This window comes from Phalaenopsis equestris, unplaced genomic scaffold (assembly GCF_001263595.1).
Source record: "Phalaenopsis equestris unplaced genomic scaffold, ASM126359v1 Scaffold001070, whole genome shotgun sequence".
Classification (NCBI taxonomy): domain Eukaryota; kingdom Viridiplantae; phylum Streptophyta; class Magnoliopsida; order Asparagales; family Orchidaceae; genus Phalaenopsis; species Phalaenopsis equestris.
Window position 1 is genome coordinate 1 of NW_018165509.1, and position 11,775 is coordinate 11,775.

The 11,775-nt window shown below is 34.3% G+C and overlaps 1 protein-coding gene and 1 long non-coding RNA gene across 2 annotated transcripts; one reads left to right on the plus strand and one right to left on the minus strand.

Moving 5' to 3' along the window:
* The first annotated feature begins 1,494 nt into the window (after nt 1–1,494).
* On the plus strand, nt 1,495–6,673 carry LOC110032963 (cytochrome b5). The gene is made up of 3 exons (XM_020736773.1): nt 1,495–1,652; nt 4,372–4,438; nt 6,235–6,673. Exons 1-3 carry the CDS (start codon nt 1,503–1,505, stop codon nt 6,486–6,488), a joined length of 471 nt encoding a protein of 156 aa, XP_020592432.1. The 5' UTR covers nt 1,495–1,502; the 3' UTR covers nt 6,489–6,673.
* A 1,589-nt stretch (nt 6,674–8,262) lies between these two features.
* On the minus strand, nt 8,263–9,851 carry LOC110032964. Its single transcript, XR_002294907.1, has 3 exons — nt 9,775–9,851; nt 9,487–9,548; nt 8,263–8,286 (listed from the first exon to the last, which is right to left on the minus strand). It is a non-coding gene; the product is annotated as an uncharacterized LOC110032964 (long non-coding RNA).
* Nucleotides 9,852–11,775: the final 1,924 nt, after the last annotated feature.

The window sequence follows — 11,775 nt, forward strand, 5'->3', positions numbered from 1 at the left end:
TTAGATATGTAAATACATAAGAATTATATGATATGGATATAAAAAAATGTCATGATTTTGGCACAAAAATTATTGGTTTGCTTGATCTATTGGTTAGTTGATGATAGTCTAATGAAGACCGTTAATGGAGAAGTTTTTCATTCTTGAATTTGATCTTTTGAAGTTCTCATTTTTGCGATCTTAATTCTTTGATGGATATGAATTATAATGTTCAAAATATCCCAAGTGAATGAAGTATCTTAGAAGACAGTAATTTTGGGAATATGTAAGGATAAAATTTGGGGTTGTGGGTATTCAAAATAGTTTTTGTTCTTTTTCCTAACATAATCACCACTGCGAACAAAACCAAAAAAATGGCCTATGGGGAAGCATCAAAATCATCAACTAAGCATATCAAATCGAAAACCACCAAACCAAGCAAAGAGAGAAATTAGGGGAGAGGAAACCAACAGTCAAATCAAGAACCATTGCACATTAGCATTTGTAGAATCATAAAGCCGCGTAATTAATAAGTCAAAGATTACCGAAACTGAGAGGGGAGGTAAAAGATGGACTACAACACAAAGCACATAAGACGCACAACCACCAAACCAAGTCGAAGAAGAGAAGGGACAGAGAGAGAAAATAACAAACTCGTCGCAATAAACACCAACTAAAGAAAGGGAACCACCGCACAGAGCACAAAGTGCACAGAACCACCCAATCGAGCAGAAGAAAAAAGAGAAGAGGGAAAAATTTGTAAGAGTCACCGGAACAACCACCTGCAACTAACAAAAGCCAGTCATAAACAACGCCTCGCCACAGAAGTCCTAGATCAAAGGGGATCTAGAGAACAAAATTTAGGGCAATAGTTACGTCGAGAGAGCCGCAAAAGAACAAGAGGGCAGCCACATATGGAACACAAAAGGGCAACCACGTAAGATAAAATCGAATGCGAACCTGCCACCCTTGTTTCGATTGGATTTATTAAAATGCCCACGCTACAAAAGAATCCAAATAGCCCAAACAGTGGTCAGAGACCGCACCACAATAAAACTGGCGCCTCAAATGGCCCCTTGCAACACTTAGGATTTATAATGAATTATTTCAACTTATATAAGTTTCAATTTTGTCTCCCAACAAAAATAAATAGGTATTAGATCGAATAATATTGTATTAAGACAAGTTCTTAAAATGAGTCAAAACCTTATTAAGTGATGCGGCCCCACAACTCAAACTTTGTTATTGACAAAACAACTCAAACAAACATCTTGATAACCATAATCTATTGAGCTAAACATGCATAATAGATCATTCCAATGGTGATTAAAATTTGTGTAATTCATACCTAAGTTGCTAATGAACAAAAAAATCATCTTTATATAAATGAATCAAACTCAACAAAATAAGCTTAATCGGACATATTTAAAAAATAATGCTTTTGACAAATTGAGAGCTTGATAAACTCAAGTTGAGTTAAACTTCTTTAAGCTCCGGGTCAAATATGGACTAAGTTTAAACAAATGGACTTTTGTGCAAACAAACCAGAAGAGAGGGAGAGGGAGAGGGAGAGGGAGAGGGAGGCGATGCCCACCCTAACGCGGCTCTATTCGATGCAAGAAGCCGCGCAGCACAGCACGAGAGAGGACTGCTGGGTCGTCATAGATGGCAAGGTTTGTATCAGATCTACAACCATTTCCCTCATTTTCTTTTGAATTATGTTGTTCTTGATCTCGGATTACGGCCCCGTTTGCTTGATGAGATTAATCTGTCTTTGATCTGAAGAATAATGTATAAGATTTGCAGTCCCTTTGGTCCGCTGCGTTCCTGTTGGTGCATCATTAGGGTTAGGGTTCAGTGATTTAAAATTTTAATCTTGGTTTAGAATTTTGCTTAAAATTTTGATTTTTCATGCTATTGTAGGCTTGAAATTTTGTGAACAACTCTGCACATTTTCTCTAAATGTTTCTCATTTTGCTAATACTTACATACATGATACTTGCCACTCAATTTCTATGTATTGATATGGATAACATCTAAATTTTGCTTTTTTTACATTTTTTAATTTCTAAATCTTTCATAATACATAAAAAGTTCCACTTTCTTAAGTTTTAAAAAGTGAAATACATAGCTTCATATATGTGAAAATTGAAGTTTAGGTGATAGATATGTAAATACATAGGAATTAAATGGTATGCATGTAAATCTTCCTAAATTATATTGGTTGATACGTACTTGGATGAAAATGACCTTCTTAATGCTTTTGAACTGTATGCCTTAATCTGGTTAGCCTTTACAGAGTTTCTGACGTAAAATCATGTGGAGAGATGCACAAAGTGAGCCTATTATGTGTTGCAGTATAATGAATGAATATTTTGATATTTTGATTTATTTATGAGCTGCAATCTTATCAGAGAAAATTATATTTTAAAATAGTGGTGAATTTATGTCTTAATTCAGTGAAGTAAATGATGTGATAATGGTAGTTATGCAAATTTTATTTTTTTTATTTTTTCTAGTCTACCTGCAAGCTAGTCAACAATGGCAATCAAATTAAGAAGATTGCAACTATTTGTTAGCTAAGGGAAGTTCAAAGGTCATTTATCTAAGTTCAAACTTGATTTGAAGGTTCAAGCATCAATATTTCAAGTTCTTTCTCAAGTTCAATGTGAATTCATGATTTGAAAGGTTAAAAAATTTTAGATTATTAGATACATACCATTCAATTCTTATGTATTTACATATCTAACACCTAAACTTCAAATTTTACATACATGCCACCTCATCTATGCATGTAAAGGTGTATATCACTTTTTAAAAGTTAAATTTGTGGTATTTTTGTGATATGAAAATTTTGGGTGGTGTAATTGTAAACGGTAAACTTTTGTTGTTTGATGTGTAAATACATAGGGATTGTGTGGTATTGTACATTAAAAAATAATCTACATGGATCTCGAGGCAATCCAACAGTCTAGATAAGGAGACCAAAATACCCAAAATAACCTGTACTACCCTCCTTAAAGCAAGGACAGTTGTAATTTATATTTCTTTACCTTTTATCTTCTATAAATAGATGATTCATGACATGTATTAAAGGGTCATTGGGCTCTTCTCTTTCAATCCGCCAGGTAGGGAAACTCTCTCCCCTTCCCCTCTCTTGTAACTTTTATTTTCCAAGGAATAAAATGAGTCAAAGAGTCCGGGAACACCACTCTTCACCCCGATGGGACATGCCTTGCTCTCCTCATCTTCTCCTCCCTATCTCTTTCTCTTCTTTTTCCTCGGTCTCTATGCTCTATGCCTTAAGCATGATCTCTTTCAATCCGCCAGGTAGGGAAACTCTCTCCCCTTCCCCTCTCTTGTAACTTTTATTTTCCAAGGAATAAAATGAGTCAAAGAGTCCGGGAACACCACTCTTCACCCCGACGGGACATGCCTTGCTCTCCTCGTCTTCTCCTCCCTATCTCTTTCTCTTCCTTTTCCTCGGTCTCTACGCTCTATGCCTTAAGCATGATCGTCCAGCTTTGGATTCAACATGTATGTATGAAAATGCCCTAAAAAAGAAATAGAAATAACTGGAACTCTAAAGATTTGCGATTTGCTTCTTCCATTGCCATTGTTAAATTCAATCAAGGAAGCAACTGTTAGTGAAGGTTCCATGGAATCATCTGTTCAAGTGCTTGGATCTTTAATCATATTGTCTGTATATTTACAGATTATCTTGTACTTCTGTACATGATGAATTTATTTTTCCATTCTTCCTCTTTGAAGAGCAAAGAGATGGAAAATGGCTTTCTTTTTCCATTGTTTTACTGAAAATTGTTTAAATGGGGCAGTTACAAACAATGCCCGCAATTTTTATGTAATTACTCCTAAACTTGCATATTTACTCACATAGCACTCAAATTGTTAATGAGGCATTTACATACATAACACTCAAAACTATTCAAATTACATATCCCACACCTAAACTTCACTATTTACCGCCATCATTTCCAAAATATTTGATTTAAAACAAAAAAAGAAAAGAAAAAAATCACCCTCTTTTAAAACTCTTTAACCTTGTTGCCCATCTTCGCATGCAACTTCGCACAAGATAACTCTGGCGAGCTACTTGCCAACTTAGAAATGATTTTGTTTTTCATTGAAGACTTACCTTTTATATGTTAGGCATGAGATATATAATTACATAAGAATTATGTGCCACAAATGCAAATTTCTCTTTTTAAAATATATGATAAAGTCTACTATACTAGGTAAGAATTGCTTGTCTTTAACCATGCACTAACTTATTCCTTTGTTGCCTATATGTCTTGAGTGATGATACTGCTAATAAACTTACAGAATCTCTTGTTCTTATGAACTGATTCTTTATCGTCTTTTTTTCGGCAGGTTTACGATGTAACAAAGTATTTGGATGATCACCCTGGAGGAGATGATGTTCTCATATCGGCTACTGGTATTTCAAAATTTCTTTTTTCTTGTAAATTTTTATTTGCAAATATGTACGGGTTCTTCAAATATTAGGAAGATTTACATACATATCGCTCAATTCCTATTTACATTTTAACGCATAAACTTCCATTGTTACATGCATGAAAAAGTGTATTTCCTTTTTATTTAAGTTAAAATGGTGGTATTTTCTTATGTTACATGAAAGATTTGGGCGACATAAATGTCAAAAAGTAAAATTTAGGTGTTAGATATGTAAATTAATAGGAATTTAATGGTGTGTATGTAAATGCCCTTAAATATTATTTAGTATGATTACTATCAAGGCTAAAATCCCTCGGGTTGCGGCTACTGAAATTCAAAGTAAGTCGGTTCACCCTCACCCTCTTTTGGTTCATTTAGTCTTATTTTGATGTTGTTGATGTCCAAATGTTATAAAAATTAAGAAGATTTACGTACATACCACTTAAATCTTATGTATTTCCATATTTAACACCTAAACTTCAATTTTTACATATATGCTGCCTTATATATCGATGAATAGTTGCATTTCACTTTTTAAAGGTTAATAGTAGTATCTTTTATGTGTTATGAAAGATTTGGGTGGTTTAAATGTAAAAAAGCAAATTTTAGGGGTTAGATATGTAAATACATAAGAATTGGGAGGTATGTATGTAAATGCCACTAAGAACTTAAACTTTCATCATACTTACACTTGTATCAGTCTACCTCAATTTTAAAGGGGATGGGATGGTGGATTGTTGATAGATAAGCATGATACAAGTCATTAAATGTGCCACTAATCATCATTAAAGAGCATTTTATCATGCAAATATGTTGATGAATTTACATACATACCACCCAATTCCTATGTATTTACATATCTAACACCTGAACTTCACTTTTTCTATATATACCACCCAAATCTTTCATATTACATAAAAAAATACCACTACATTAACTTTTAAAAGATGGAATACACATTTTCATGCATAGATGAGTTGCTGTGTATGTAAAAATTGAAGTTTACTGGTTAGATATGTAAATACATAAGAATTGGGCGGTATCTTCCAAACAACAAACAAGAACCTGCCTTGGGCACTTGAGTCTTTAGCTTTTCATTAGCATGAGTCCAAAACACCTTGAAGCCATTAATGTCTACAATATATTCATTTCTGCAAACTTCAATTGAATTTTGGGGCATTTACATGCACAGCACACAATTCTTATGTATTTACATATCACACACCTAAATTTGCATATTTATACATATAACACTCAAATCTTTAATATCACATCAAAATTAGCTCTATTATGAAAAGGTACGTTCAATCATTAAAAAGTGGTAATAGAACTAATTTTAATGTGATAGTAAATATTTGAGTGTTGTGTGTGTAAATATGGAGTAAATATTACGTACATATAAGATGTGTGTGGATTGGTAGTATTCTGGTGTTATTGTGATGATATTATATCGCAATATCATCAAAATATTACAAAAATAGCACATACTGCAGTGTTCGAATAGTGTTTGTGTTGATATTGTACTGCAATACCACCAAGATACGAACAGAATAACACATATTATAGTATTCTGGTGGTATTTGTGATGTTATTATACCGCAATACCACCACAATACAACCAGAATACCACCAATCCACACCTACAGTGTCCTGCACAATATTTTCTCGTAAACACGAAAGTTTTGGTGTGAGATATGTAAAATTCTTGAAATTCGTGTGCCACGCATGCAAATTTCCCTCAAATTTTTAAGCTAAAATCTCTCATTTTGCTCCATGAAGGCAGAGACTCAACAGAAGAATTTGAAGACGCAGGGCACAGCAAAACTGCCAGAGAACTCATGAAAGATTACTGCGTGGGAGAGATTGATAAATCTCATGTAAATGTGATTTCTGAGCTTGAGATATTCACAAAGGAAAAACCTTCGAACTATGAATTGTTCAATAGTCCCACATTGCTTAATTGGCTTCTGCCTGCAGCATTAGTTGGCCTTTCTGTCTTGGCAGCTGCAGTTTTCTATACACGGAAGAAGTGAAGAGTTTTGGAATGATTCAAACATATTTGCATTTTTTGACCCTATAGAAAGCATTATGTAATTCTTAATCTCAAATATGAGAAGATTTTTTTTACATGCATATTCTTGATAGAACTGTGTTATAGATTCTTGTCCTGATATGTATGTTTATACAATTACCAATATAATATGGGAAGATTTGCATACATATCACTCGATTTCTATGTATTTACACGTATAACACCTGAACATCGATGTTTACACATACGACCTTACGTGCATATAAAAGGGTGTATTTCATTTTTTAAAAGTGAAATATGTATATCTATATCTATATAGGGTGTTATATCACAGGTTGTGTTAATCTAAACTTAGATATAAACATATATAATGTATTATTATATATATATATATATGATTTTCTTATTTTGTGATAAAATGAGTCTAACACAACTGAACAAAGAGTTATTCATGTCTGGTTTTTTTATAATTCAAGCTTAAAGAATGATTCAAAGACGAGTTATTTAACAAGCCAACACGAGTTATTTGTAAACAACGAGCTTTTTTGACAGCTCTATCTATCAGTTACACAAATGATCTTTTATTTATAAATAAATTAAAAAAATTACATACATTACTTTTCATTAAGTTGGTTTTACAATCTAACACTCAAAACTTCAATTTTTACGTGCCTACCATTATACCTATGCATGAAAAGATGTATTTCATTTCTAAATATTAAAATGGTAATGATTTTTACGTGATATGAAAGATTTGGGCGGCATGAATTTTATGGAAATTTACGTACAAAACGCCCAATTCTTATACATTTACCTTTCTTACACCCAAATTCTCATTTTTACAAAATCAACACCCTAATTATAGATGAAAAATATGAATTCTACTGTTGGAGAGTGGTGAGAAAGATAAATTGGGCTGTGCATGTAAATTCCCCTAAATTTAATAGTAAAACTTAGGTGGTAGATGTGTAAATACAAAGGAATTGGGTGGTATGTTTGTAAATGTCTCTTCCAACTATTTGCACTGTTCTGGTAAAGCTTAAAACATCACTACTTCTTTAAATCCAAACGGTTGCCTGAGAATTATATGAAGACTTATGGATATATGTTTATAAGAGAATACCAGATGATTTCAGCGCATTGTCTAAATTTTACTCTATATGATTAGGCACATGAACATATAAAACATTCATCACTATGAATGCAACATATGTGAAAATACAAGACATGAGATTTATACATATAAATGGTATATTTCTAAGATTTGATCGACCCAAAGCTTATATTCATACAACAACAATAACAAGCCTTTATCTCGCTAAACGCGACCCGCAGGGTTCGACCCTCGGCCCGCGTCGCTAAACGCGACCCGCAGGGTTCGACCCTCGGCCCGGGTCTAGTGTAAAAACCCAACCGCATTTTCGGATAAGCTGTCGAAACGTATTTTCCAAACGGTAATGCAGCGTGTTTTAAAAACGTCGAGCTGCCCCAAACGGGGCCTAAGATATGTTCTGAAACTTGTTAAATGCATCAAAATTTCAAGTCCATGTCTAATTATTGACTAAATAACAATGATAATTTAGCACAAATTACACAAATCTGACGCATGTAGAGCTCAGCCAAACTCACAAATCTCAAAATTACAAAATTAGACTCAATATTTCTCTCAAATTTGGGCATAAAAATTTACACTTCACTCATTATCTGAATAATTGAATTTTATGGAGTGTGATTGTAAATCTATCTGCCCTCCCCTGTATGATCCCCGTTTTTTCTTGGTCTTCTCATGCCTGAAATCCCTGCAAATTCATGCAAAACAATTAGAAGAATTGCCATCCATTCTCAAATGTAATGACCAAGCATTCAGAAGGTTTAGCAAGATTTTGCATGCATACCCACTTAATTCCTATGTATTTACATATCTAGAAGTTAGATATGTGAATACATGGGAATTACGTGGGTATGTATGTAAATGCCTCAAAGTTTAAATGAATGAAGAAACTGAATGATGCTGAACCATGTAGGTGCACTGTGAAATCCGTGTTACACCGTTGCTAGTCGAGTTCGGATTGAATCGAGCCATCCTAGAGCTAGACTAGACTCGCCTGATAGCGGCTACGGCTTTTATAAATGTGATTATAAGAGTGTGGGGAACATAACATTTAAGAGAGTTACAGTGAGAATTATAAATGTATATTTTTGTTATATTTTACGAGATCTGGTTGCAAAAAAAATTATTTCACACCAAAACAAATTTTCAAGAAGCAGTTCTCATGACACACTCGGAAAACTATCTCAAATAGACTCATAAGCAATGATGTTTACGTATGTGCCACTTAACTTGTGCGTATTTATATATCTAACACCTAAACTTCATTTTTTTACACTTTGACATCTTGCGTATGGATGAGGTTTATTTCGTCTTTTTGAAGTTAAAAATGGTGATATTTTTATGTGATATGAAAGATTAGGGCGGTATAAATGTAAAAGGTAAATTTTATGTGTTAGATGTATAAATTCATAAGAATTGTGTGGTATGTATGCAAATTTCTGAACTTTTACCTAAAAGAACAGTCATCTTAATGTAGTTCAAAAGCATCCTTAATCTATCTATCTAGCTTCCTACAACTTCTAAAAACAGAATAAGAAAGTAAAAAACAATCTTACCAAATGAAATAAAAAGCACATAGAAAAAGGGGCTTTTACATACATATCCCAAACAATTCTTATGTATTTACATATATAACACCTAAACTTTCATATTTACATAAATAACACTCCAATTTTAAAAGCATGTCAGAAACACCACTACCACTAACTTTTAAAAGCGAAGTACACATTTTCATGCATAGGTTCATCACACCGAAGTGCTGGAAATGTATATATCAAAATTTAGGAGAAACATGTAAAATACAAATGAATTATGTGGTATGTATGTAAATTTCCAAAGAAAAAAAATAGGGAAATATACACACAACAATCAGGTTGATGAATAGTACCTTCCTTTAACTTGACCCAGAACTTCTTGAGCCTTTGCACCATAACCAGATCCTGAATCATCCTGTTAATTATATCCAAGGGATCAAAGAGGTGAGCATGGGATGGAATTGTAAATAAAAGTTGTGTGGGGCCACCGGTCCACCAGTCACGTGACCAAATGGAGGCCTCACATGACATTTAGAATGGAGATGAAGAAAAGGAAGCTAGAAATTATCAACAGAATATGGAATACTAATATGAATTAATTTATATTAAAAAAAATAATAATGAAACAGAAAATGGAATACCAGAGCCCAATAGGAATTGTCCTGCAGCCTTTCATTAGCAAACTGGACTTCATCAACTTTTACTCTTTGAAATGCATAAAAAAAAAAAAAAGTTAGGCAGCTAAAAGACCAAATAAAAAATAGCATGCATAGTTTGCCAAAGAAGCATTCATCAGGGGAAACAATAAATTAGTAGAATGAAATGTTCAATTTTTGTTCAGACATACAAGTATCTTATCCTCCATAGTAGGATAAGAGATGAAGATCAAGGATAAAATTATTACATGTACTTATTGGATCAATTTTTGATGACTCATTAGGTGATAAAAATGGGATATCTTTTATTTGACACATGAATTTTATAAACACATGATCAACAATGGTCGATTTTATAGGTAATATAAGTTGGATAATCTTTTTAAGGACAACATAAATGCAATAAATACATAAGTTAATAAAACTCGAGAAATATAACTTTTTTGATGAAGCCGGAATACATGAACCTTGGAAGCACAGACACTTCTAAATGACTTTCATGTAAATATCAAACATATGGCTCTGACATGCCCCAATTAAGGGGGAGAAATTAGCTAGATGCCGCTCAAAAGCCGATTCGAATGTTGGCTCAAATCTAGATTGGATTGAAGTGAGTCGAGCTATGAGCTGAAACCATAGTTTAACTTTTTTCAAGCAATTTAAAGCCCTACACAAATCGGTTTGAAATTCCTTTTTTTATTATATAACACACACACACACACACACATTGAAAATGTGTCGATGTTGATCTTGACGAGAACTACCAGAGGAGGGGTGAACGATAAAGGAGGGCCCACTGACATAAGATTAGAAGGCCACTTATCCTTTTAGATGTAGTCGTTCGAGCCAAAGCAAACAAGGCCAACGCCGCCTAAGTCACGAAAGATGACTAAATGATCCGAATCAAAGTCGTTCCGCCAGAAATAAAACAAAGAGACATCCAAGCAAACCGACATGAATAAACTGACTAAAGAGAAGATCTAGCCCCTCAGCTTCTCTAATAATACGTGGGGTGTCCAGAAGCTCCACCATCTATTATTAAGGTTCGACAGTTATACTGACTCAACAGACCGAGCCAATTATGTCGATCCGAAGCCAATGGATCTTAGCTGACCGACAACACAAACTAAGCCCAACCCATCGAGCCGGCCTTGCCGAACCGAAGCCATACAAACTCAACCGAATGAGCCAAAGAGCAGTCAAGCTATAGACTCATACCTATAAAATACTTAAAATATCTTGCACAAACCCAATCAAAGCAGAGGCAAAAATATAAGATCATCATATTGTGCTCTTCCCAAAAAATAAGATCATTCAATGTACAAAGGAGGGCAGATACACCCAAATTTAACCAAAAAGGTCGGGAAAAGTCAATATGATTTATATAATTTACTTCTCGCCCTTCTCTCTCTCTCTGTATCTCATACTTACGCTCTATTCCTTGGGCTGATTAACAAACAAATCGGGATTCAAAATCATAAATGATGCAGCGAGCATGGATCATACCGCAGACAAGAAGAAGATCCTCTAACAGAGACACCAATACTATGGAGTGTGGCAGAGAGTTTGTGAATCAGCAGATCCAAGAGCTGAATGATCAAATATTGGATGTCATCCGAGAGGCACTGGCTCAAGAAAGAGAGCAGCATCCCCGAAAGAAATAGTTGGCGTCCAACAGCTAAAAAGCCTACCTAGCCTTGGAAAGAGAAGAAGACTCCCAGTACTTCGATAATGTTGGGTCGACATCGATCAACTGACACCGGTTCGGGCATATTGAGGCATCCTGACAGTCATAGATTGTGTTGTCTCGATAAATCTCTGAAGTCCAGCCCTGGAAAGGTTCAAAATCCCAGCATTAGAGTCCTATAGGTGTGGGACTGGTCCGGCCAATCACATAGCCCCGTTTGATTCGATTGTATATGTTGAGAATCGCCAACTTGTTCAAATGTTATCTCCTCTTTATCATGTTGTGTGAGTCGGCTCTTA